This window comes from Chaetura pelagica, unplaced genomic scaffold (genome assembly GCF_000747805.2).
Source record: "Chaetura pelagica isolate M959 unplaced genomic scaffold, ChaPel_1.0 scaffold212, whole genome shotgun sequence".
NCBI classification, from domain to species: Eukaryota; Metazoa; Chordata; class Aves; order Apodiformes; family Apodidae; genus Chaetura; species Chaetura pelagica.
In genome coordinates this window covers 504,555-532,438 of record NW_009952365.1, presented here as the reverse complement: position 1 = coordinate 532,438, position 27,884 = coordinate 504,555, and the positions used below count along the sequence as shown (strand labels likewise).

Below are 27,884 nucleotides of genomic sequence, written 5' to 3'. Positions count from 1 at the left end.
CCCCCCAGCTGCCACAGGGGCACTGCTGGAGCTTTAAGGGGAAAACAGCTTTTCTCGATTTTAACAAGAAAATAATTTTCAACATTTAGGAAGTCTCTTTTGCTGGTGATTTTAAATGTTACAATGTATTTTGCCTGTGGCCCTCCTTGCTCTTTTAAAACATAAATTATGCATTGATGAGGCCCCTATGAGTTACATAAATAGACAAATAGAGTCAGGCATGCAGAGTTTGTCAGTGACTTGCCTGGCTTGTGCAGCAAATTATTTTCTAAAGTGAGAGTGTAGCCTGTAGTCCTGACATCCAGTCTGTTAGTTGTGTTATTTAGGGCTATATTCTGCCTTGCCTCTTTAAAATGGGTTTCAATGGACATTATTGATTTCTTCCACAGCCCTAAGTTCTCTCACAGGCATTTTTCTCAAGATAGACTCAGATATATCAGCCTAGTTGACAAATGCTGATGATTCATGGTTAATTCTGCCCCTTTACTAAGAGGTCTCAGGAGTTAAACACTCATTCTGTTTCCTGTTGGAGGAGAAAGCAATGTCATAAATTAGAATATTTTCCTGTATATGTACATAACACACTGCAGTTCTGTTTGTTTGGCCTGGAGTGGAAAAAGCAGCAAATCTTGTAGCATAAGAACATCCTGCTCACTGGCTAGAAATCAAGTCCTGTCTCTGCCTGTATTTGCCCTTGTTCTCAAACTTGCTGTTCTCTCCTACCTGCCTCTTGAGCTCTCTCACTTTGCTATTCTCAGCACTTAAGCTTGGACCAGGATGGTCATCTCTGCCCAGCTGCGTGAAGGAGCTGTCACCATGATCTTGCTGGTGTCCACTGGGGAGACAGCTTCTCTCCTAGACTTGTCTAGACAGAAAAAAAACACTGATACCAGTTCTGGAGATGCATTTTGATCAAAGCTCCTCAGTTTTGGTGGAGTTGTATACCAGTCATGCATTTGATTTTTATTGTTTTCCAGAATGACTTGTAGTTTGCAGCTTATTAGCTGTTCTCAGGCTTAAGCCTCCTGCATTTGGCCTGGTAGATCCACCATGTAGACCAAGCACTCTGTTCAGATCTGTTTTTCCCTTGCCTATGTAGGCTTTTAGAGTATCAGCAGCAGCTTATGAGTAGAGGGTTCAGACATACCTGCCAGTAAAATGTTTTGGCCACCATTGGGAAAACCTCAGAATTGCTCCCAATTGCATTATCCTGCAGGAAGAGTGGAGAGGGATGTCCATCTAGTGGCTTATTGTGTTAGAGCTTTGCTTTAGGTCTTGGTAGCTGATATAAAGCCTTTAATTTGTTCTGTCCTTGTTCTTTTTGCTCCATTAGCAAAATATCTTGAATTGAGTTCACCCATTTTGTAAGAGCTGTTTGGATTGAGATGGACAGAAAAGCCCACAGTGCCCTGGTGTTAGATGGGTCCCTCTCAGAGAAGTGCTGTACAGAAACATGGTACATTACAGTTCTCCTCCAGAGCACTTCCAGTCTAAAAGAGGAGACAACACATGGATGAAACGACCCATCTGAATCAGAGCTGCAGAAGTGTAGAAGAGAGAGTGAGTCCGGACAGCTAGACCCTGACCAAGCTGTTGTCTCTGCAAACAAGGCTGTGGTGCTTTGGTTATTGCTCATACAGCTTGTTTCATAGTGCCACTGTTGCCTGTATTGAGTGATGCTACAGGACAGAAGTGAGGCAGTGGGGATTTGGCCCTTGGTATTCAGTGACAGAAGTTCCTTTCCCAAAAGTGTGTGGTGTGGACACAAATTCAGGCCAGGGCTGAGACTGAGATCACAGAGGCGACAGCTGGAAGGCAGCAAGGTCAGTTGACTGCATTGTCAGCCAGAAAGATAAGAGGCCTGCATTTCCTCCTCTCTGCTATTGATCAATCCACCACACTACCTGCTCAGTTCTGGAAAAGTGAAAAATAAATCCATGTATCCTGAAGCTGGAATTCTGCTGCATTGTTTAGATGTGTTTTCCCTATATGCAGGTCTGTGGCCTGCAGGATAGTTCCCCTTGAACTGTTAGAAATACAGCTTAGGTGCCACTCCCTCAAGATAGTTCAAGTCTTTCTTTAACCTTGATCTGAAGGAACCAGTCACTTAAATAAGCATTTCTTTTCTGGTTGTTAAGGATCTCACTAATTACACAAACAAGCAGTTGTAGGATCTCATTATGGCTTGATTAAAAAACACAGGAAAGACATGTAGCTACAACGAGCTAATGTCCTACTAGCCTGCACTGATCATTTTTAATCATTTGAAACCCCTAACAATCCAGTCAAAGCCTCTCATCTTTTTTAACCAGAACTCAACTCTACTTTTCAGGTAAAATGGATACTGCCTGAAATTCAGCACTTGTTTTTATACCTCAGGTCTGAACATTGGAGCTTATGTTTCGCTAATGCATAATGTATGAGCTTCCTTGGCTGCTTCATGCATGGGGTAAAGTTGTCTTCTTGGCCTGGTTTGCCTACAGAAGCAAATAGCTACAGAGATACCTGCTATTTGCTCTGAGAGAGTTTTTCCTCTGTGTGGTGGCTGAGGGAATTGAAAGGAGCAGAGTGAGTTCTTGAGAGATTCAGGGGAGTTTTGTGTGTTCAGGACATGGGCAGCAGTGCCCTGCAGAAGGGGGTAGCGCCTGGGCCCTGCCAACGTTTGCATCTTAATAATGAGGATGACCAAGTTTTACTGTTTTTCCTTCTTCCCCACCATTTCTTTGAGAGTTTATATTCAGAATTATGGATCTGTAGTCTGCTGGTTTGGTTGAATAATTGCATGGGGGGTCAGGGAACTGAAGCAGAAACTTCCTGATCATTTGGTAAAAGTAATGTTCTGTCTTAGCAGGGCTTTTCCTGTCAATCATGTTAAGTAGAAACAAAAAAAGAACACAACTCATAGTTTCACTAAACCCACTGTCCTCTCAAGTTCCTCTCCCTGTTTTCCATATTCCCTTAGTTCTCCTAACGGCCTTCAGTAGACTCACTACTTCAGCATAGCAGTAGTTGGGGCTTTGTTTTTTTATGGAAAGTAGGAGAGTGTTCACATTATATTGGGTGTGCACCTCCACAAGATACTTTTGCAAATTTGCTATGGCACTGTGCAAAGCAATGCCATTGGTCACATACATGAGGGATCAAAAAAATAAGTGTTATGGCAGTTTATCTGAAGTTAAAAATAAAACCCCTGATTTTTTTTATTATTTTTTTTTACTTAGTTACAAAGTGTAATTTGCTTTGAAGATATTAACTAATCTGGGTGACCCAACTCTCTTCAACAGTTTGTTTGGATTGCATAAGAAGGTCATCAATATGGTACACAATTTGCTGTCCAGTCACGACTCAGACCCACGGTACGCCGACCCGCAGGTAAAGGCCCGGGTGGCAATGCTGTATCTACCTCTGATTGGTGTGGTCATGGAATCCGTGCCTCAGCTTTATGATTTCACAGGTATTTTATCTCCTCTGTTTTGACTATGCATTTATCTGCTCATGAGGCCTGAGTGTTTGGGTTCTGAAGTCATCATCATCGCATCATAGAATGGTGTGGGTTGGAGAGGACCTTAAAATCATTTAGTTCCAACATCCCTGCACGTGCAGGGACACCTCCCACGAGACCAGGTTGCTCCAAGCCCCATCCAACCTGCCTTTGAGATAGTTTCTATTTCTAAATTATAATTTGTTTTCACATGCTGCATTTGCCCACTCATTTGCATGAAGCAAAAAGCTAGCAATGCATTTTAGTTTACATCTAGCTGGCTACTGTATATGTGTAGCCAACCTCCCTGCTTCAAATGTCACCCCATGTACTCTGCAACTCTCATAACAATTCCCAAGGATAAGCAGAGTTCCTCTTCCTCCTCTTGGTGTGTGCTCTGTCAGCAGTTTGTTTCAGGGCCGCTCCTGAGGAGCGTGGTTATTGGAAATCAGGGCAGAGAGTCCAGTCTGGAACAGTTTGGAGTTTACATCCATCTTCTACATCCTTCAACTTTAATGACACAATAAAGCTGCAAGTGAGGATTTGGAGAGAAGTAGTAAGGGGACAAAAGGTCTGTTTTTAGAAGGGTTGAAAATACCAAGACTGCATGGGTTGCATTTGAAAACTGTTCTCTTGGCTTCGCACGACCTCAAATAACAGTCTCCACGAGTGTGATGATTTTCAGTTTGCATTCCCAGACAGTTCACTGAAACTAGCAAAGAGAAACTTTGCATCTGGGGCTTGACTGGGTGCATGTGTTTCTCAGCAGAGAGTCACAACCAGCGCGGGAGGCCGAGCTGTGTCGCTGTGGATGATTACGAAAGCGAGGGGGGAAGCATGATAAGCCAGACAGTTGCCATGGCCATCGCAGGGACATCGGTCCCTCAGCTCACCAGGCCCAGCAGTTTTCTGCTCACCTCATCGGTACAAAGCCACCTCTCCCTATTCCTTGACCCTCAGTCTGTGTCAACAAGCAAATATTTACACGTGCAGGTCCTGTGGGGCTGATCAGTGAGTGAATGGGTTTGTAGCTGGGTGTTACACCAGGAGGCAGAGGGTGAAAGACAAGGAGGAGCAAATCACATTTGCATGTCACTGTGCCTGTCTCAGAGAGGTTGTAAGAAAATGCCAAGCAGGGATAAAAAGCAAGACACCTGAGAAAATGGAAGAATTCTCTTTCCTGATAAAGGTTCACTGTTTCTGAAACAACCTGTGAAGTGCTGTGGTCACTATGAGCTCTAAGCCCTAAGCAAAAATTCCTATCACAGCTAAATCCCACCCAGCTGGAGACATAAATGGGCCATTTTCCATCCTCCTGATTCCTGTAGCAAGCAGGCCCTTCCATGTCCCCTCTTTCTCCCTTCACTTCTGTGTCAGGACCCCATTTCACTGGGTGTTGCATTCACTCACAGTGAGACACTGATACACACATGAGATGATGAATGGAGCCCCTCTGCTTAACTGTTAAACTGCTGGAGGTTATTAAAGGCATCTTGAGGGAAGTGGGTATCAGGCAGGGTATCTGCCTGAACAGAAACTCATTCATATCATGTGATTATTGTGGTTCAGACTGCCACTTCACTCCTGTAGCTTGACTGTCAGTGGGGCTGTTGGGTGGAGGAAATGTGTATCTCCTGGTTGTTAGTAAAAAATATCCATTCACCTTCTGTTCCTACTTGGTAACTATTGAGGCTGGGGTGGTAGCTGCTGCAGATCCTTTTAGAGATGATTGAAGTGTTTGGATGTGAAATACCATGTGACAAATGCCTTGACCTGTCTCTTTTAGAGTGGCAGGCAGCACTCCACCTTCTCCACAGAATCCAGCCGCAGCCTTCTGATCTGTCTCCTGTGGGTGCTGAAGAACGCGGATGAAAGTGTCCTGCAGAAGTGGTTCACAGACCTGTCCGTGCTGCAGCTCAATCGCCTGCTGGATTTGCTCTACCTTTGTGTATCCTGCTTTGAATACAAGGTACTGCTATATTGTTTAAACCTCCTGACGTTCCTTCTAGAGCTTGCCAAGGAACTTTATGCTCCCATCCTTTACACGACTCCAGAAAGGCATTTCCTGCTCTCTCCAAAGTATTTCCTGTATTCAAACTCCCAGGGCTAAGCACGTCTCTGTGCAACCTCTGGCCTTTTTCCATGTTTAATTTTCAGCCATGCAAGCGCCTGGACCTTGTTTCTCTTCTTAAGCAGTTTGTGCTGTTTGCCACTCATCTGGGAACTGCTGCAGGAAAAGGGGATAGCTCTTAGTCATTTTGCTTACTATCAATGAAAAGAGACTTTTCTGTAGCAGTGCTGGAGTCCAGGTTGATTCTCTAGCTAACAACTAAACCTGTATTCCTTTCTTGTTGTATGTCTTTAGACAGGAAAGATATTTTGAGTTGTTAATGTGTAGAAAATACCCCAGAATGAAAAGAGACTTTTCTGTAGCAGTGCTGGGGTCCAGGTTGATTCTCTAGCTTTCTTGTTGTATGTCTTTAGACAGAAAAGATATTTTGAGTTGTTAATGCATAGAAAATACCCCAAACTGAAAGAATCTTCCCTCATTGTCTCATTTGAAACTTGCAGGGCAAGAAAGTATTTGAAAGAATGAACAGTCTGACATTCAAGAAGTCCAAAGACATGAGAGCCAAGCTTGAAGAAGCTATTTTGGGAAGCATAGGGGCAAGGCAGGAAATGGTCCGAAGAAGCAGAGGACAGCTAGGTAAGTAAGGAAGTCTTCTGTGCTGTCCCCTTTTTCCATCCCCAGCAATTACTTGCAGCCATCTGTGGTGGGGGATACTTCCCACTGAGACCTTTTGACAAAGAGGCCCTTAGAAAAAGCTGTTTGCAGTGTGCTTTGCTGAGTCTGCAAAATCTCCACACTTTTCCCAAGTTCCACCTACAGGCAGTTTGTCACTTGATTGCTCTTGCCTACACTTGATCACCTCTCATTTATGGGATGTTCTTGCCTGAACTTCTTCCAGCGTAGCCTCTTTCAGAGCCACCTTCTAGTATGTCCTGTGCCAGGGTCAGAGTGGAAAACAAACTGCCTGATCTTGCTTTGATAGCTCTGAAAATGCCTGGATATTTCTGCTAATTTAATGAGGCTTGAAGTAGTGAGTAGTTGGGGTAACAAGCACCTTCTGATGTTTTTTGCTGCTTGCGATGTTTGGGAGAAAGGATGGCCAAGGGGATAGAAGAATCAGAACTGTTCTACTCTGCCACAGGTGTCCTGGTATGTGTGAGACAGTCATGGTTGGCCAAGCTGAATAAATATTTTAGAGCCATAATTAACAAATCACATCAGAGGGATGGGGATCTTAGTATTTTTTTTCTTAATCTGGCCTGATTACCTTTATTACTTGAAATACCCCTGCCCTCCCAGCAGCAACAATAAAAGAAAGTGAGGTGAGAAAGGGGGTCTTGGCACCATCCTGAGAAGATTTCTGTGTGCCAGCTGAGGACTGCACAATCAGACAGCTGAGAATTGCCACACAGAGCCCAAGGAAGCTGATTCTCTTAGCAGCCCTGGGAGCCCCCTCACCTGAGGATCTTGGCTGCCTCTCTGCATGAGCTCTGCAGCGAGCGGGCATGTGGCAGTGCACAGGGGGCTGTGTCCCTCTTTGCTCTGTTACATACAAAACCCCTGCGAGTGAAGGTGCCTCTCCTGCCACTCAGCAGTGACAGAACGAGGGGCCACGTAGACATCTTGGCCTCTAAGTCATAGCTTGCTGTCACCTGTCACTTGTGAACAAATCCTGAGTTGCTACCAGTTAAAAAAAAAAAAAAGAGCCTTCTGTGACTGCTGCTGTTTTGATGTTTTCCTGCAGAGAGAAGTCCTTCTGGGAGCGCATTTGGAAGTCAAGAGAACTTGAGATGGAGAAAGGATATGACTCACTGGCGCCAAAACACAGAAAAGCTTGACAAGTAACTCTGCCTTATCCTTCTACCTTCACAGTGTGACAGTGCCCATCAGAAGGCAGGGTCCCCACAGGTTGAAGGCAGCAGCCCCCTTAGCTCTGGTGTGAGCAGGTTTGGGCCCTCCATGGGAGCAGGTCTGGCAGTGTTGAAATAGCTTTTAGTCTATCACTGCCCTGTCTTAACTCCTTGCTTTTCCCATGTCCCCTGCTTTTTGAGAATTTAAAATGAGATTTAAAGAAAGTGATACAATCCATTAAAACCCTGTAATAAGATGTAATTTAGAGAGAGAATCCATTATCAATTTTCACAGATAGCATATATATCTCATGTCATATTTCCTTTATTCCATAAGAGCATTCTGGAGTTGTCAGAGCTCGCTTTCCTTTCCTGTCCTAATCCATCACTTTGGTTGTTTTTCCACATGTGCTGTGCTTTTAGAAGCCACAAACCAGCCAGGTACTGTAGCATTGGTGTGCAGTTCTTATAAATTGCCATTTTGTACATCTGCAGACTCAATCATCACAGCATTATTTGTGATGCTTGGCAGAAGTTTTCGGTGTTTGCGCGCAGCTGATTGGAATGAGCTCTTTCTGCTTATTACACCCATTTCCTTTAAATTCCCTCTCTTGGTGTGGTTCAATCTTGAGGGCTCAGGAGTTGTGCTTGAGCTTTGCTGTGCACGTTTTCTATTTCCTCAAATTGCAACATGCAGTCTCCCTCCTCCCAGAAAAAGGATGGTTCCTAATCCGAGGAAAGCAATCTCAGCCCAAGTGAAGCTCTGAAGAATTGAGGAATGGGGTCCTCAGAGCCTGGATGGAGATCAGGCCAAATTTTACCCTTGAAAACACTGACACTTTCTGGAGTAGAAAGTGCATCTTCCCAGCTTCTGATTGCTTTATCCAACACAAGAATGTAATCTTCTTAGTCAAGTAGTGGCTTTTTCTCAAGACTGCAGACAATTGAAGCATTGGGAAGGCAAAATGTCCAGCCTGTTTCAACCTGCTAATGAAGTGAGGTAGATACAAAATCCACCATGGCACAACTCCAGAGCTGTGGACAGAGTTACACCACTTTAAAATTTGGCCTGAAGAGCTATTAATTTCACTGCTGGCACTAGATCTGAGCTCTCTCCTCTTCCCAGGAGTACCTCACACGTATGTTAAACAGCTGTGGAATACCTTGTTGGTCAAAGGATGGTACCTCATCCCACAAAATAATCTGCCTAGGTAGCTCTCCAAACCTGCTGTTTAACCCATACTTGCTCACTGTGACCTGGGTCCTTTGCACTCCACTCCTGTGGCTCTTCAAGTGTATCCTGCATATGTGGGTAGAGTCTGGCCCTCTGAAACATATGAAGCAAGGCTTTTCATACCAAGAATTGTGCACAGCTAGTTGCAGGTGGTACTATTTTATATAGGACCAGGCCTCAAGCCTTCACAATCTGGAGCCTGATGAGCAGATCAGGAGTGTATGACCCAGCTCCCAGAGGAAGCAGTGTGGCAGGGGAGGGTTGCTGCAATTCAGCTCCCAGAGCCGAGTCACCTGCTGTCCCCTTTAGTGTGTATTTTGCTTGGATTTTGTCAGTTAGCATGGGTCACACTCCTGCTATGGTTTGGCCTGGCATGAGTTGGAGGTGGCACCTGTGGTAGGACAGGCTGTAGTTGGGTTCTTTAAATACACTGCTGGGTGTTTGCCAAATGCAGCTGGTGCCACTGAAGTGAGGTGCTTACCACTGAATTCCTGAAGCCGGCAGAGTGAGTGGGTGTGTGAACTTTGTAAGCCTTTCCAGGAAAGTGAGTGCCTGGCAAATAACAGCAAAATTGTGTAGTTTTTCTTGCAGAGGAAGGTATTATTCAAGAACTGTACTATAATTCAGCATAAACAGGCAAAGATTGCACCCTCACAGTGTGCACTCTCTGCTACAACCAGTCTAGCTGCCTTGGTCTACAGTGCAGATGCACTCGTGTAGCACCACCTCGTGTCCATAGTCTATAACATAAACCCATATGTTTTGTTCCTGGTTGTGCTGCTGCATGCCTAATGATGCTACTAAACCAGTTTTGAGTTGGACTTTGATTCTAAACTGTTGCTGTGTTCCTGGGAGAGTAATGAAGTGTCGGAGAGAGTGTCATCTCTCCTGAGCATGATGGATGTAATTCCTGTGTAAGTTTGTACATGTAAAAAAAGTCAAGTCTTTCTTCCTCTCCTCTTAATGGGTGCCTTGAAATATCCTTGTAGTGTTGTCCAGTAATAAATACATGCATTGTGGCAGGGGGTTTTCTGCTAATGGGAAAATACCTTTGACTGGAAAATAGGTAGGTCTGCTTCTTCAACAGGAAGTAATTTTACTCCTTTTTTTTCTCTGATTAGATCAAGGGCAGAGATAGAACATGAGGCACTTATTGATGGAAATCTTGCAACAGAAGCAAATCTGATTATTTTGGATACACTAGAGATAGTTGTACAGGTAAGGATGATAAGAAAATAGAGATGTAGATGCATTACAGTCACCTGGCCAGGCAGCAGTCTGTTAAACAAAACTGCCCCATTCTAACCGATTTCTCCAGTTCTTCCCTGTTCTGCCTGAAATCATTAAGTTCCAGGTCAGCCTCCTGTATCCATAGGTAATTTGCATGGTGCAGGAGAGCTTCCAGGCTCCTTGGTCTGTGTGCACAGCCCAGCTGTTTCCTTGCTTCTCCCTGGCAGGTGAGCGTGGACACATGGCAGTTTTGTCCCCTGCTTTCTCTACAAGGGAAACCTGGGCCTGGGCTGGAAGCAGGCAGTAGCAGGTTTACCAGACCTGCAGGGAGACCAGGAATCCCAGGGGCTGCACCTGAGTAACCCCTCTAAAGACCAGCTATAGACTTCCCCTCTGGCAGAACAAGGTCTCGAAGGGTCAGAGCCTCATTGGGTTGTAAGCACCATCATTGCCCCAGCATTACTGCATGGGTCAGGTTTTCATGACCTGAGGTTTGATCCAGAAATGTGACTGTTATGCAGGCCCAGCTAAGTGGGTAATTTCTCCATGGCAAAAGCTTTTCAGCAGTTATTTTCCTCATACACACAAGAGGTTCATTTTGCTCATCCAGTTCTTGGTTTCCCTTTGACTGCAGACGGTTTCAGTGACGGAGTCCAAAGAGAGTATCCTCGGCGGGGTGCTGAAGGTGCTTCTGCACAGCATGGCCTGCAACCAAAGTGCACTTTATCTCCAACACTGCTTTGCCACACAGAGGGCTTTGGTTTCAAAGGTGAATTCTCTGCAGATGCTACCCTGTGCCCCGAGCAGCACTGATGGGGAGGGGGTGCTACTTTTCTCCCTTTGCATTGGGGTGACTTCATCAAGCATTTATCATTTTGTGCAGTATTAATTTTCAGGAAGCACAGTCTGGGGGTGGGTAAAACCTGCCTGGTTTTCATGGTCAGTACCTGTATTTATGCACTTGGGGCTTGAGGGCTGCACACAAAGGCTGCACACACAGCCTGTGTGGTGTGGGTTCCTGCTGGCTGGTCTAGGCAACCAGAGACACCTAGACAGTGGGGAGCACAAAGCTCAGGTGGGATTTAAGCTGTTAGGAAATTCACTTAAAATGGATTTGTTTTACTGGGCCAATACTTTAAAAGATTTCCCAGTTTCAGTAGGTGTACTGGGAAAAGCTCAAAGTTTTAAGCCTGAGTTTTTGGAACTGCTGTAAATCAAGCTAAGGGGGTAGTAGGACAAGTTATGGGGGTTGGTAAAATGAGTTGCCTTTCAGTGCTGACAGTGAGTCTGGAAAAGTTGCTGGAAAAGTGATTCAAATTAGCATAATTCCCCTCGAAACAGCAGGGATTGGACTCCTCTAATGCCAGTGGCTGAGGATTGCCCTGGCCTTTGTGTCCGAGTGCTTGTTCCTGTCTGTCCAAGCACTGATTTTCTCATGTGCTGTTTTTCCAGTTCCCAGAGCTGCTGTTCGAAGAGGAGACTGAGCAGTGTGCAGATCTGTGCCTGAGGCTCCTGAGACACTGTAGCAGCAGTATCAGCACCATACGGTCACATGCAAGTGCCTCTCTTTACCTTCTGATGAGGCAAAACTTTGAGATTGGGAACGTGAGTATCCTGCTGCACTTGGTTAGATTGTTACATGTAACCTGGCTGGGGACAGAATCATAGAATCACAAGGACACAGGCTTGGGGCAGAGGGGCTGGGAAGCTGCCCGGCAGAGAAGGACCTGGTGGTGCTGGTTGACAGCTGGCTGAACATGAGCCAGCAGTGTGCCCAGAAGGCCAAGGAGGTCAGCAGCATCCTGGCCTGCAACAGGAGTAGCGTGGCCAGCAGGAGCAGGGAAGTGACTGTCCCCTCTGCTGGACCCTGGTGAGGCTGCACCTCCAGAATCTGATTCTGTGAGGAACTCTCCTCTGCCTTGCTTTTGCACACCTCTAGGCAAGAGCAGAAGCAGCCAAGAAGCCTTTTTTGGGGCTCAGGTGTGTTACTGAGTTAGAAATGTTGGAACTTTTATTTCATTTCATTCATTATTTTATTTCATGCTCTTACTTGCCTCTAATTATATATTAGTTTGACTCAGCTGTGTGGACTTTAAATTGTCAAGAAAATTCCCAGCTTTAGCTCCTTCAGTTGGTATTTTACAAAGTGCTCCTCCAGACATCTCTGTTTACAGTGCTTTGGCTGCAGTCCCCCAGGATGAGTAGCAGAAGTGAGGGACCCACTGGTTCAGGGCCCAGGGACTCAGTGAACGAGAGCAGCAAGTTACCAGTGACTCCAGTTTTTAAGCTAAACCAAACGAAAAGCAAATGTTTAGAATTCAGGCTGTATTCATGAGAGAGAGTTGAGCATCATCCTCTTCAGGGTGCTTGAGAGGAGAGCAGGGAGAAGGAGAGAAACACCTCCGTCCCAGTAGGTTTTTAAGATCAGGTTGGATGGGATCTATTGGGAGGTGTCCCTGCTCGTAGTAGAGGGGTTGGAACCTGATGATCTTTAAGGTCCCTTCCAACCTTCACCATTCTATGAAAACTGAAATTCCTGTAGGATAGCCTCGAACTAAGTTATGCTGTCATCAGGTTATGAAGTCAGCAGCACCAAAAGTTGATTGTAACCACTGCTCAGTGACAGTCCTTTTCACATAACCTGTGTTCTCTTTTTTTGCATCAGGTGTCTGTCAGGGGGAGGGTGCAATAATCAAGGCACTGATGTTGCAGCAGACTGTTGCTGTATCTCCAGGTTGCTGAAATAACAATATCTCTGTTACAGAACTTTGCCAGAGTGAAAATGCAGGTGACCATGTCTCTCTCGTCCCTGGTGGGAACATCCCAGAACTTCAATGAAGAATTTTTGCGACGTTCCCTGAAGACTATTTTGACATATGCTGAAGAAGATCTGGAACTTAGGGAGACAACGTTTCCTGATCAGGTAAAGGAAATACCACAAGAGAAGAAATGTGTAGCTCATTAACGGGCTGTGCTTAAACCTCCATCTAGAGCTGGAATTTGCATCCTGAGAGAGGGGATAAATCACCTTAAATCACCTACGTACAGAAACCCCAGGTCCTTGATTAATTCTGGCGATGGGGTGCAAATAAAAAGGATCAGCAACTGGGGGCCTAGCACAGCCATGTGCAGCTCGATTCCCATTGCCAGTTCATTACAACAGTGCATTTTTTACAGGTCCAGGATCTAGTGTTCAACCTCCATATGATCCTCTCTGACACAGTTAAAATGAAGGAGCACCAGGAAGATCCAGAAATGCTGATTGACCTGATGTACAGGTAGAGTTTACCACCATTGCGCTGTAGGGACAGTAGGTGTCAGTGCTCCACAGGGTGTTAGAACAAAGCTCTGCTTCCTCTGTTTAGAGCATGAGATATTGTATTGCTGTGATTACTTGGTTTTTATTAGCAATTACTTTGTTTTGAGCTTATTCTTGTTTTAAACTGATTGCCAGGATTCTAATTTCACCTAAAACAAACACAACTACATGCTGTTAGATTTTGGACTCAATTTTTTCATATTTGAGCCCTTACAGACTTCATTTTTGGAGCAGTTCTGGGTCTTGGTGCTCATGGACCACTGTGTACCTGTCTATTGTGTTTGAATGTGGTGCTGATAGGTTTTGTTTGGCATTTATTTAGTTCTCTTGGACAGAAGTAGGTTCCATTCCCCAGCAGTCTCTTGACAATCTCATCTTCCACCTGAGTAAAGACAACTCTCCCTGCTTGCATCAGGGAAAACTGAAGGATCTTCCAGTACCAGCTTGCACAAAAGGCTTCTTGTTGGTTGTACATATAATGGTCTCCATATGCAAAATATGTTAAGATCTCAACTACCAAATTCCATGATGTTATCTGCAAAAATGGTCCTAAAGGCTTCTTAGAAGGTGGCAGAGATTTTGTCATAAGGAACCAGGCAGGTCTGGTTGTCTGCTCTGATTATCCCACACCTTTGGCTTATTACCAGTCTCCAAGAGAAGGATGAGCTTTGGTCAAGAGCTTGAGCAGTCACCCATAAAATATTTCTGCCATCTGGGGGTAGCTGCAGTTGCTTGCCCACCACCAACTGCCTCAGAAATCTTTAAAGTAATATTGGATAACCATCCATCTATATGTATAGCTTCTTATCTCTGGAGAGCCTCACACTCAGGATGGTTGTTATTTAAACAGAAGTAATGAAGTACTAATCAGAAAGGTTTCCTTTTCAATTAGGATTGCAAAGGGCTATCAGAATTCCCCTGACCTGCGCCTGACATGGCTGCAGAACATGGCTGGGAAGCACTCCGAGAGGAGCAATCACGCCGAGTCAGCCCAGTGCCTGGTCCACTCTGCAGCCTTGGTGGCTGAGTATCTAAGCATGCTGGAAGACAGAAAATACCTCCCTGTAGGGTGTGTTACATTTCAGGTAGGGATTATCCTCTGTGATGTATTTTTGGGTTTTGTCATCTGCTGCTGTGATACTGAGTGTCTCCATGTGCCAGGTGTTACTGTGCCCGCCTGCTCACACTGTACTTCTCTGTTCTTGCATCACAGCAACTTCTGAAAGTCTTTATTATGATTGAAGGCTGGCTTCGTTCCCAAAGTCTTTACATCCATAATACTGAGTGAATATTGGATATGAGGAAAAATTTATTTACTGAAAGAGGAGTTAAGCATTGGAACAGGCTGCCCAGGGTGGCGGTAGAATCACCATCCCTGGAGGTGTTCAAAAAACCTGTAGATGTGGCACTTCAGGACGTGGTTTAGTTGGCATGGTGATATTGGGGTAACAGTTGGACTCGATGATCTTAGAGGTCTTTTCCAACCTTAACAATTCTATGATTCTATAAATCCATCTCTCTTTATTTCTTCATTTAAGTCCTGGGTTTTACCCTCTTCGATCTAACCATTTTGTAGTGGGTGCCCCTGATGGAAGTGGTTCCTGTGACTAGTAACTTATGCAGGGCAACACTGAATAGAGCAAACAAGAACATACTTAGCTTGGAATGTGCAGATACTCCAGTCCAGTTAGTTGAAGCATGTGCTGAAGTAGTGTGCTGGTTCAGAAGGAAATTATACAAACTGTTTGTGAAAGTTACCTCTTGAAAAATTTCAGGAATTGATTAAAAATCAGCTGGCTTTCCAAGTGTTGAGAGTTTTGAATGTTGTTTAAATTGAGTAAAAATATTTTATCTACATTGTATCTCCTTAGAACATATCTTCTAATGTTTTGGAAGAGTCAGCAGTTTCTGATGATGTTGTATCACCAGATGAAGAAGGTATCTGTTCTGGAAAGTATTTTACAGAAGCTGGTCTGGTGGGATTGCTGGAACAGGCTGCAGCATCTTTCTCCATGGTAGAAGACTTCAATTTCATTACCTATCTTCTTCAGCAATCTTACTCTGCTGGGCAATATAAAGGAAAACGTTTTCTCTATGAGACTGTATAATTCTATTGTCAGCACTTCATTTGCATGAAGCATTGAGGGTTTTAGTTGTGTGAGACAGCTCAGTTTGCCCTCTGGAGTAAACTGCAGAGAACAGGATCTGGGACCAAGAGTTGGATGTAGAAATCACTTAGTTTGAAGACACACTAAATAGAACGAGCTGGTGCCCTTAGCTTCCAGATTTCAGTCCCATAGATTTGATTAGAATCTGTTTAATTTGTTGTGCTCTTGTGCATATATCCACCCAAAATACCCCAGTTTTGATTCTGTTAATAATCTCATTTATTAGTAGCAACATGTAATGCAAAAAGCTCTTGATTCCAGAGGTGACTGAGGATTTTATTGCATTGATGTATGGGCATATTTTAAAAAAAGGTGGTGATTTTATCACAGTTCCACCTTTTAGTTTTGCAGGTTTATAATGTAAATGCTGGTAGTATGTATCATTCTTGCTGTTGGATTGATAGAGCAAAATCTGATGGACCTTATTTTTGTAGGCTGGCATGTATGAAGCAGTTAATGAGGTTTACAAAGTCCTTATTCCTATTCATGAAGCTAATAGAGATGCCAAGAAGCTGTCTACTATTCATGGTAAACTCCAAGAAGCATTCAGCAAGATTGTTCACCAGGTAATTATTTGAATTTTCAGCTGCAATGTGAATTGTGAAGAAACTTCAGCTGCTCAGTGCAAATAGAAACTACCTACTGTTAAGGAAAATATACTTAAATCAGATTACACAAGAATTGGGGGATGGTGATCCACAGTAAATGCAGGGGTCACTAACAGGTCTCTCTGGGCACTTAATATGAGATAACATCACATATGGAGTTTTACTGTAACTCCAGAAATATCCAAGAGTTAAAAATTCCTATCATCTGTCAGTTTATCCTTTAAGATGTTATTTTAACCTGAGGTTTGCATGCTGGGAAAACCTACTGTGTTTTGTCTTTATACTGGTAGGTAACGTTGGGAAATGTTGGGGGTTTATTTGCCTGTTCATACGGTGGATAAATACTAGAAGGAACCTTTCTATATGTAGATGGTGCAGAACCCACCAGTGTAGGTGCTGAGTATTTGACGAGAGACATGATAAGTTACCAACCCTCACAAAGCTCAGCCAACCTTAGCTAAGCAGAAGAAAAGAGCACTTGGCAGCTCTCAAGAGCACATCTTACCTCCTCGGAGGGGCCAGCTGGGTGCTGCCTTTCTGTCAGGGGAGGCAGGCACTCTGCAGAGCCTCCTCCAGTACATGCCAGTGCCACTCTGAGCCCCCAACCAGCTTTCTGGTTGTGGGCTGCTGGGTACATCATCTGTTCCCTGGTGTGGTCACCCTTATGCTGCCATCAGCTCCTCTGGAGGTGTTGATCAGTGTGTCAGTTCCATAGGACCAGCTGAGGGTTTGGTGGTTTCCTCCACGTTCTGGCGTTGCCAGATTCCCGAGGTTAAATTACCCAGTAGGGGTCAATCATTGAGTGACATTCTGGGCCAGAGAAGGCTGTTTTGGATGCATGATGACATATAATCCTTGAAACCACTTCAGGTTTGTGATACCTTACATTGATGGTCGTGTTTTGGCCTGTGAACCTTTTTTTTTTGTTTCTGTGACATGCGATTTTTACTTTTTATTACACAGAGCACTGGCTGGGAGGTAGGTAACTCCATCTTAGTTAGTAAAGAACACTAATAGATTTTTTCAGATGACTCACGCCAATGCTTGCCCACATGTGCTAGTTGTGGGTATTTCTGTTGCTGTCTGCTGTTAAAACAATTCATTAACCAAAGAAATACCAATAAACCGATTGTGGTTCTAGTAGGAAATTCTTCATAAGAAGCTGTAGGTAGTGCATGGATGCTGACGTGTTCCACTAATGAGGTTCTTTGGTGAATGAGCCACTGTATCATCACTAGTTTGTTTTTATAATTTGTTTATTCTTTCCATCAGCATTGACATGGAATATCATCCCTTCATACCATATTTTCACCCCACCCACAGGGGTCGATTTAAGCAATAATGCTCAGAGGTGCTGAACCACAAACCTGGTTTACTGCCTGTGCAGAATATATCTCAGAGAATAGGCTGCTTCATTCTGTCCATTTAAGAACAATCAATTTTTTATGTAGCTGTTCATCTGGCAGTAAAATAGCTCGGTTGTGTTAACTGGAGTCAGTTTTGCTGCTTTCATTTGTGTAGAGGCTGTTGGCTCACATTTCTACAACATACACCATGAGAACCACACGTGTAGATTGAAAAGAGGCAAAGCAGTTGGCTTCATCCACAGTCACACACAGCACAGAGAGCTGGGTAACTGAGGCCCTGGACCAGTGGACACAATGGGTACATGATCCTTGAGAAGTCTCAGAAGACATTTTAAATGTTTTGGGAGCATCATGTGACATTACCTGCTTAGTCTTCAGCTGTCCAGTTAATCTCTGCTTTTCTGTGAATCAGGCAGCTCAGTGTGGGCCATCTCACTCCCATCTTTCCACCACAGGAGAGCATTTAAGCCCACACTTCCCAGACTGGGGCCAGGCACCAAGTTCTTTTGCATTGTGTGCCACAAAGAATTTGGGCTGATGATGTCTGAATGTCAGTTTTCATTCCAGCCTAGCAGGAAATAAAATTCAGTATCTTAAAAGTCACCCCAGACACTGGAGGGCTGGCCCTGTGAATGGTTTGCTTGTTCTGTGAAAAGTCCTGGCAGATGAGGCAGCACAGAGCACATGTGGTAGGAGTGCAAACGATCTGTGTTAAAAAGCCAACAAACACAAAGGCCTGTGAGCATCTATTTGGATTAGTCTGCCCCTAAATCGACCCCTGAAGAAAATCCTGTCATTGGTTATGGTTCTAACATCACTCAGTCTTGTTTTACTGCATGGTAAAAGACACCCATGGTTTCTGTTCTCGTCTGTCATCGTGCTCCTTCATTGCCACACTTTTCCTGATCCTTGTGCTTTGTAGCTTTCAAATTTGTTGCATGTTTTGCCCTTTTCCCTTATTTTAAATACCTTAATTGATGCTCACCCTTTTTTATTTTAAAATTTATTTGCTGCCAATTTGCTGCTTGTTTGTTTTTTGGAATTTCCCTAATTAAATACTTTCTGTTTTCTCCTCTGTCGCCCTGGTTGCTGACCCTCCTCCCCACTCTTACTATTGTCTGTTGTGGTAAGTTCCTACTTGTGGAAATTTTTTCCCCCCTCCCTTTCCTTCCCCCCTCCCTTTTTGTTTTTTGTTTTACACTGTGGAAACCCCAATTCCATTTTACCAAAGAGCTATGCCAACAGCAAGACCCCCCGTCATGTCCCAAGGAAAGCAGTATTGCCAACTGCAAGCTCTGAAGTATCCTGAGTCTGACACCAACACATCTCTGAGACCTGCTTAAACATTCCAAGTAGTGGGTTTTTTGGCCTGTATGTTTCTTCATTAAATATATGTGAAATTCATTCTTTTTGTTTACTCTCAGTTAAGGAAGCTGTTAGGAAAAATCTTTTCATGCTATTCCATGAGAATTTAAAAGTGCTTTTTGAAGTAAGCAGGGTGAGGTTGCCATGGAATAGCAGGACTCCAGGAGCTACTACTTTCAAAAAAATCAATACTGGAAGACTTGTAATAGTTGGCAACACTGCAAAGGACCAGGGGTTAAAACCTGAGCAAGACAATAACGTTGCTCAGTTTGGTAAAGATGGTTGGGCTTTGCATTCTGCACAAGGAGTTACTTTTATTCCTGCATACTTTGGCCTTCAGGCAGCTGCTGCTGTGTTGGTCTTGGTGAGGAAAGCAGAGAGTTGCTTTCATGTCTGATTTTTGCAATGTTGTTGGCAAAGCTTTTTGTGTGTGTGCAAGAGATAACTCTAAAACTTTATTCCCAGCAATTTTGAGAGGTGTTTACCATGCATAATAACAAATCATGAACCTTCATAAATCATGATGGCTGTTATCTGCACTGCCAGTTCTGTAATGGCTATTCAGTGTTCACCTTCATTCTCTTCTCCCAAAGGCCTATTATTTTTCATAAAATAATAGGAGATAAAATGCTTTTAATAATTTCTCCCTCATTTCTGCATATTTAGCTCTTTTCAGAAACAAGACCATGGAGTATTTTTAAGTGTTTTTTGTATTTGTTTTCAGTACTCTGATTAGATAGATTTTGGTATTGTCTAAATTTCAATTAAAAGAGCCTCATACAGAGCCACTCCCTATTCTTAATGCCAGGCAAGCAATTGAGTTGTCCTGATCTCAGGGATCCTGATGGCTGCTGAACGTGAGGATCCTTAAGATAGATGAGTTTCAGCAGTTGGATTTATGAGGAACAGCCAGTGCAGCTGGTCTCCATGCTGAAGCAAGTACCTAAGTCTGAATCTCACCAGGCTTCCCTGCTTCTACCACTCCTGGGACTTCCCAGTGCCCCATTACTCTTGTTTTATACATCTGGCAAAACCCACCAGAACTTGTTGGTTGATGCTTATCAACAGGCAGCATTTTCTCCTCACTCACAGCAACCTAAATGAACATTGCCTGCTATAAATAGCTGTCTGGGCAGATGTCCATGTGGCAGATACCTTGTAGGGACCAGGTTCTGCAGGTGCTTCATACCCTGAAAGTCACTTGCCAAGACTTGAATTAGAAAAGCTCCTCCATCTCAGGGACCTGCCCTGTGCCAGTGAGTTGAGGCAGGGTCCCACCATCTTCCACATGGAGCATGCCCAGGCCCTGTGTAAGGTTTAGGGAGATGTCTCATATGGCTGTTCCCCTTGGGCATACATGATGCTACCTTGGGAAGTGGTTAGAGAAGGGAGCCCTGGAATCACAGTCTTCTGCCTGTAACATTGAGATTAAATTTTAAAACATGAGCACAGGAAGCTGGAAATGCTGGGTACTGAGGGACTTCAGCATGGGTGATATCATCCAAAATGGTGGCTTTGAAAAGGTGGTGATGCGTAAATTAAGGGTTTACTAGGCTGCTCATTCCTGTATGAGTCCAAAGGGATGGGCACAGAAGAAAGACGGGGAGACCAGATGTTGCCAGATGGTACTTCCAGTAAACCAGTAATAGCTTTGCAGCTGGGGTCACACCCTGGAATGGCTGTGGTGTGACAAAACCCTGTTGTCTGAGCTGGCAGGTGGAGCTGGATAAAAGCTCCTCTCTGAAGGATGGATGCTTGGAGAGATGGGCCAGAGCAGGACTCCAAGGAGCTGCCTGTGCCACAGATGAGCAGTGTGGTGGGACTCCTTGTTTTCTCAAATTGGAGAGTGTGTCTACGCTTTTGCCAGAGCAGAGCTGATGAGTTTGTATCTGTCCATGTCCCACAGCAAAGCTGAGATGTGGCTTGCATGTATTCAGCAAGGCTGCTGCTGGCCACTTCAAGCTTCACATCCAATCCAGAGCTGGGCACTGGGGAGCTTTGTCTCCCTGAAGGCACTTGGGGTGAGCAGCAGCCAAAGAGGCAGCGCTGCGTCCTGGCTGTGCCTCTGGAGCTGAGCCATGCCTGGGCACCTCCAATGGGATGCCCCAGTTCCCTCCAGGCCAGGAGAAAGTGGTAGCTTGCCATGACAGTGCTCTTTCCACTCTCTGAAGTTTGCCCAACAGGTTTTTTTACTTTTAATTTGGGTTATTTATCCTTTTTGCCTTCCATTGTGGTGATCATCACCACAAAAGATCAGTTTTACTGTAGTGAAACATTGAAAAATAAATACACAGCAGCCAGGTCATCTGTAGGTGCTGGTTGAAACCAAACACTAGCCCAGATTCAGAAACACGGAGCCTTATAAACTGCATCACACTTTCTCATGAGAGTAAAGGTGAACATTTTAGAGTTTCTTGCTGAAAGGCATTTCTGGTTTCTGCATGCAGCCTGAGTTTTTTTAACAAAACCAAAGGTGTGATTTCTTTTTAAAGCGTTTTTCTTCTCTCTCTCTTAATCAGATCTCCTTTGTTACTTTCCCAGCAAAAATCTTTCTTGTTTCTCTACCTCTATTGCATTTCTGGGCCAAATTCACCACTGGATGAAATAGAAGCAGGTACATGATAGACTGGATTGCATCTGCTTTCACCAGGAGTGACTTTGGCCCTCTGTACTAGACATTAGTTACTAGAAGAGAACTTAACACCTTCCAGGCAACATGCTGTTTAAAAAGCACTCGTGTGTGTGTGTGTGAGTGAACTGGACATTGACTTCAGCCCAAGCCTGCAATTACTTGAGAGTGGATTACATGGGTAATTTTCAGGGATGTCTGTGTGCAGCATCCTCCCTGTGTGCTACAGGCTCTCAGCAGCTGGGCTTCCCTGTGCCTACAGGCTGCAGACCAGGCTAAGGGAACTGCAGAGCTCTTGAAGAGCCTGAAGCAATTACCCAATGAAGAGACTTGCCTTTGACTGCTCCTCAGAGACATCCAACCCTCCCTGGACTCCTCGCGGGGTGGGAAAAGTCATTGCAGGGTTGGGCTAATGGTCGTAACTGAACCATATAATTTCATGTTGATTTATAATTCCATTGTGGTGTTTGATGCTAAATGCATTCATGCTGAGTTCCAGGTGTGTTTTTCTTTCCCTTCTTTCTTTCTGTTGTTTTTTTTTTTCCTTGTTTTTTAATTTCCTTCTTATTTTGCATAACTTCAGGAGCCTGCCTGCAGCCATGCTCAAGGGTGTGCACGTCTCCACACTGAAATAACCTTTTGTTTCTCCAAACCTAGGATGGAAAGAGGATGTTTGGCACCTACTTCCGGGTTGGTTTTTATGGAACTAAATTTGGAGACCTGGATGAGCAAGAGTTTGTTTACAAGGAACCTGCCATAACCAAGTTAGCTGAAATTTCCCATAGGCTGGAGGTGAGATAATTGTGGCTGGACCTCAAACCCTGTCTGTGAGTTGCAGTTTAGTTGTTGTGCATCAGGTGTTTAGGAGCTGCGTTGCCAAATTAGAGGAAGTGGTGGGAATGGAAATCCTTGGGTAGAACCAGTGCTGTGCCTCTTGGAGCCTGCAGCAAGGCTGAGCTTACAGAAACACTTGCTTGGCTTAGAGAGTTTGCAAAGCCCTGTGCAGTGACCCAAAGCCTGGTGTCTTCTGTCCTCTTGGTGGTGCCACCTCTGCAGAAGGCAGGAGGAATGCAGGGAGAGGAGTCCCATGGATTTTCCCAGGTCTTTCCCTGATCACCTGCTATGATCATGCAGGAGTTTGTGGCACATGGTGCTGTGTTTGTGTTTCTCTTCAGCTGCCTGGTGTCACTGGGATGACCTGGGATTGAAAAATGGTTGGGATGCCTGTCAGGATCTGAATTCCAGAAAGTATTTGGTTTTGCTGTTGTTTTGTTGCCTTCATGTCATGTTCCTGTCTCCTAGAGACTGAACAGCCTAAGGTGGCTGAATTTCAAAGCCCCTCAAATGGGACATGACAGGTCTGAAGTTTGTTTCAGCCATGAACAAGCAACGGCAACTTCGATTAATCTAAATGGGGCTTGGGTGCAGCTCCAGGTACCACCCAGCAAACATCTCTACCATGTCATGGTTAGTCTGGCCTGGTTGTGTGCCAGCTAACCTGTGTCCAGATAATGCCTTAGCACAGTCTGGGGGACAGCAGGGGTCAGAGAGCGTTCCCAGTAAGCACTGTGGGCAGAGGAAGCCATCCCCAGTGGGACAGAAGAGCAGAGTGGCTCTGGGCTGTCCTGGGTTTCTCGTTTGTAGGGCCAGAGGGCAGACCTGGCCCTGATCTATTTGCTAGAATAGATCTGATATCACGTTGTTGCTCACAACAATGCAGCTGCTGAAAGCTGTGGCCTTGTCTGAGGTTTAAGCCCTCATGGAACTGAGCTCAGAATCCAGTCATTTGGCGGGCCCAGCAAAGCTGTGCTGGGATGTGGCACCTGATTTCCAGGCAGGTCCTGTGTTGACTCTGGTTTTCAATTGAGCTCCCAGACACACACAGAGCTGAAAGGCCTTGTTCAGAGTCAGGCAGCGTGTGGTGGTTGGAAGGCTCCCGAGTTCTCCTGCCTTCCAGGGCCTTAGGCTTGTTTTTTCCTGTTGTCCCTGGTATGCGACTGATTTAATCCTCCTGGTTTCAGCAGATCCCATTCAGCCCCAGCACAGCCACTGTTGGAGGCACGTGGTGCTTCACCTCCCCTGAATATGCCTTTGTCCTTCCAACCCCCATCTCTGGTGGCTGCATTTCATACAATCATAGAATGGCTCGGATGGGAAGGGAGCTTACAGATCATCTAGATCCAGCTCCTCTGCATGGGCAGGGATGTTTCCCACTAGATCAGAATGCTCAGAGCCTCATCCAACCTGGCCTTGAGCACTTCCAAGGATGGGGCTTCCACAACTTCCTGGACAAGCTGTTCCAGTGTCTCAGATCTCCTAGTGTCTCCTAATGTCTAATCTAAATCTCCCCTCTTCCAGTTTTAATCCATTACCCCTTGTCCTCTCACTACAAGCCTGTGTAAAAAGCCCCTCCCCAGCTTTCCTGGAGCCCCTTCAGGTACTGGAAGGCTGTTATGGGCTCTCCCTGGAGCCTTCTCTTCTCCAGGCTGATGGTTTCTTTCAATGCTTTGCTTCATTGTAGGGATTTTACGGAGAGCGGTTTGGTGAAGATGTGCTTGAAGTGATAAAGGACTCAAACCCAGTGGACAAATGTAAACTAGATCCTAACAAGGTAAGAGCCCATGTACTGGTTTAGAAAAACTTCTCCTGAATGCATGCAAAGGCAGTGGAACAGACCCTGCCCTGAATCTCACCAAACAGACGATGAAATCTATGTACAGAGCTTCTTGTGGCTGCTCAGGATGAGAGCTGGGGAAAACCATCCCAGCAAAGGGAAGATTCTGATCTTTGCCCTTGCGGTGGTTGGTGGGGAGGAGACAAGAGGACAAGCAGAGGCCTTGGCTGCATTTTGCCTTTCTCTGTAGCTCTCACCGTGCACCCCTGGGTTCCTCCCTGCAGGCCTACATCCAGATCACCTACGTGGAGCCCTACTTTGACACGTATGAGATGAAGGACAGGATCACCTACTTCGACAAGAACTACAACCTGCGGCGCTTCATGTACTGCACGCCCTTCACGCTGGACGGCCGCGCCCACGGGGAGCTGCACGAGCAGTTCAAGCGCAAAACCATCCTCACCACGTCCCACGCCTTCCCTTACATTAAAACCAGGATCAACGTCATCCACAAAGAGGAGGTGAGGCTTTGGGGGCTTCCTGTGCTTGAAGGGAAGGATGAGACAGGACTGAGGGAAGAGGATGTTGCCAAAACTCGTAGAATCACAGAATGGTGAAGGTTGGAAGGGACCGTAAAAATCATCAGGTTCCAACCTCCCTGCATGAGCAGGGACACCTCCCACCAGACCAGGCTGCACAAGCCTCATCTAACCTGGCCTTGAACACCTCCAGGGAGGGGGCAGCCACAGGCTCCCTGGGCAATCCATTCCAGCACCTTTCTACCCTCATAGTGAAGAATTTCTTCCTGATGTATGACCTAAATCTCCCCTCTTTCAGTGTAAAACCATGACCCCAATGACCCCTTGTTCTATCACTGCCCTCTCTGGTGAAAAGTCTCTCCCCATCATGCATAATGTGCTGCTGTGCGTAGGTTGATAGCACAGTCATGTCCCCTCACACCATCACATTAAAGCAGATGCACCCTCCTGGTCACTTGTCACCTTTCCTCTCCCTGCTAAAGGTGCAGACATTGAGCAGAGAGCACAAGGAGGCAGCAGGAGCTGCTGGGGTTGTCCACTGCAAGGGCCGTGCATGAGACCCCTGGATTTTGACTTTTTGTTTCTATTGAACTTTTCCCTGTTCCTATGAAAAAACAAATAAAAAAGCATTTCCAGTATAAAAATCCATTCTTCTTCCTATGTAAAATGCGTTTTCCTGTAAGGCAGGGAACCTGCAGGTGTTGAGGCACTGACATAGGGCTGTAACCATGGGTAGGTGGTTGCAGTGACCACAAAGGGACACGAGTCTGACTCCTCTAAAGCAATCTCTCTTGAGTACCCAGATGTAGAAACACATTTAAAAATCAAACTTTCTCATGATGTTTCTAAACCAAGACAGTCAGGATGTGTTGTTAAAGCCCTTCTGCCTGGACTCTCAGTCCTGTTGGTGTCCTTCACCACCAAAGTGACTTTGGTGTTTCTAAAAGTCTGTGTCTGGTTGGCAGTCTCAGTCATAACAAGTGTCCTCTGTTCTGGCTACTTAGATCATTTTGACACCCATTGAAGTTGCCATAGAGGACATGCAGAAGAAAACACAGGAATTAGCTTTTGCAACCCACCAAGACCCTGCGGACCCAAAGATGCTGCAGATGGTGCTGCAAGGATCAGTAGGTACCACAGTGAATCAGGTGAGGATCACTGTCTGACCTGGAAACACTGGGGGTAGTTCCTGTCAGTGCTGTGGATGCTCAGTGTTGGACCTCATTTCTGAATTAACTTGGGAGTTTTGCCCTGTTTAGTCTGTGGGATGTGTGTAAAGTCACTGGTGGGTCTAGACCAGCTACTCTAAGTGACTCTGCCATTTGAGCAAGAGTCCTGAAAATACAATTAGATCTGAAAACTGCCTGGGAAGAGACAGCTCTCCTTCCCCAGTTACCTGCTCCTTCCTGGCATTCCCAGTTGTTTCTCCCTGTTTCTCCTTCTCCCTTAAAAAATAATTTTAAAAGTGGTATTATTTTCCCTTTGGTTAGCCAGGCTCTGGTGGGTGGAAGCAGAATTATGTCCTGCAGTGGTTTTTGAAGAACTAGTGAATGGGGAAAAACTGAGGAAAAACTGAGGCAGTATGAGTAAAGCTCTACTAATGCAGAAGCTGGAAAATAATCAGCTGGAGATCCAAGTTCTGAGTTGAGTTTGCAGTGCTGGCAAGCACCTCATTGGTTTCATCTGCATTGTTTAAACTTTGTCTTAGTTGCGAGTTGAGCAAACTTACTCAAGAGTCCTTATAAGAGAAAACAAATGTAGAATCTGTGTATTTTCTCATACGCTTTTCCAAAAGCAGAGTTTTGTTTAAGGAAAAAAAAAAAAAGAGATTCAGTTGTTGTGGTTATGATTTATGGCAGATTTACCAGCTGCAGTTCTTCAAGATAGCTGCATTCTGTAAGGAATTGTTGCATTTTATGCATGTTTCTGTGTGCAAGAAGTTTCTCCAGTGATTGGATGTGACAGATGGTTCTGAGAAACTTACTTTTTGCTCTTCTGCTCCCAAAGGGACCATTAGAAGTTGCACAGGTTTTCTTGTCTGAAATACCCAATGATCCAAAGCTCTTCAGACATCACAACAAGCTGCGACTCTGTTTCAAGGACTTCACAAAGAGGTACGGAGAGTTGTCTTCAAACTGCCTGACAGATGTGGTTATTGCTGCCACATCAGACAGGAGCATGTGCAGTAACACAGGGAGTATCCAGAGAGGATATTCATGTCCTAACTCCATCTGTCCCATTCCCATATGCAGCTTATTCCTCAGCTGGTTCCCTGTTTTTCTAGTGCTGCAGGTCCATGACTTTAGTCAGATGGAGCGGCTGGAGTCGTTTGGCTTTGCTGTTTATCAGGAGTGAATTAGTGATCATAGTTCAGCTGTGAGCAAGTGTTTCTGTTTCAGAAAACACAACTGCCCATGCTGGCACAGATGATCTCACAGCTTGGCAAGGTCAGGAGAAACTGCTGAACTGGCCAGGAGATTTAATTTCCTTCTGAAGTGAATTTCTCCAGACACAGTGGAAGTGTGCTGGCAGAATTCTCTCAAGAAATGTGTTGGCTGCTCAGCTTCCCTCTTGAGCAATGCAAACTACAGTCTCAGTCCAGCACCTTTACAAGCAACAAGGAATTTTTAAAAATATTAAAAAATAATAATAATGGAATTTAAAATGTTCCAAGCAAATAGATCTGTATCAGTGTATATGCAATAAACAGCACTGATGATACAGTTCTTTTCATACTCTTTGTTGAAATTACATCTTTGCAAGTAGAAGAGTTCCTGATGAACATCTCATAGTCTGCTATTTATTAATCTTTCCTTCGGGAGAGCAGTAGATCTATCCATCTTTCAATCCTCTTGGACTGGAAGTGGCTGTGCAGAGATCAGTTTTTCATTCCTCTTCAGAGGGGATAAACTGGAGAGCAAATTAAAATGAAAAAGGAGTTGTCACTCTGGAAGTGAAATGGAAATTGGAAATACGACACCTGCTCCTTTCCCATGGACATGGAGCAGTTGAGCTGGCTGAGTCTATTACCCACAAGACAAGCCAGAGGAAGATATTATGTGTCATCCCAAAGGAACAGAATGAATTTTTTGTACAGTTAGATTAACAAGTCTGTAGCAAGCAGGTCCTTTTTTATGTGCCTGAGGTTCACAGACTTCTGTTCTCTAGATGCGAAGATGCTCTGCGGAAGAACAAGAGCCTGATCGGGCCAGACCAGAAGGAGTATCAGAGAGAGCTTGAAAGGAACTATCATCGGCTCAAGGAAGCTCTCCAGCCTCTGATAAACAGGAAGATCCCACAGCTGTACAAGGCAGTGCTGCCAGCCACTTGCCACAGGTGGATATTTGATTTTCCTCTTTCAGCAGAGATAAGGAGGGTGTAAAACTGGGATCTGGGGTGCCTGGTCTTC

General features: G+C 44.9%; 1 protein-coding gene across 1 annotated transcript in view; it reads left to right on the top strand.

Moving 5' to 3' along the window:
- The window catches only part of DOCK7 (dedicator of cytokinesis 7), a 110,271-nt gene extending 82,414 nt beyond the window's left edge, over positions 1–27,857 (top strand). Inside the window, 20 exon segments of the mRNA XM_010007972.1 lie at positions 3,285–3,454; positions 4,251–4,405; positions 5,268–5,450; positions 6,053–6,188; positions 7,297–7,393; positions 9,758–9,854; positions 10,501–10,635; positions 11,319–11,471; positions 12,631–12,789; positions 13,044–13,144; positions 14,078–14,270; positions 15,057–15,200; positions 15,788–15,919; positions 16,925–16,939; positions 21,989–22,114; positions 23,844–23,933; positions 24,221–24,457; positions 25,480–25,623; positions 26,483–26,589; positions 27,644–27,857. Coding sequence (XP_010006274.1) covers positions 3,285–3,454; positions 4,251–4,405; positions 5,268–5,450; positions 6,053–6,188; positions 7,297–7,393; positions 9,758–9,854; positions 10,501–10,635; positions 11,319–11,471; positions 12,631–12,789; positions 13,044–13,144; positions 14,078–14,270; positions 15,057–15,200; positions 15,788–15,919; positions 16,925–16,939; positions 21,989–22,114; positions 23,844–23,933; positions 24,221–24,457; positions 25,480–25,623; positions 26,483–26,589; positions 27,644–27,857 — 2,788 coding nt within the window.
- The last annotated feature ends 27 nt before the right edge of the window (positions 27,858–27,884 follow it).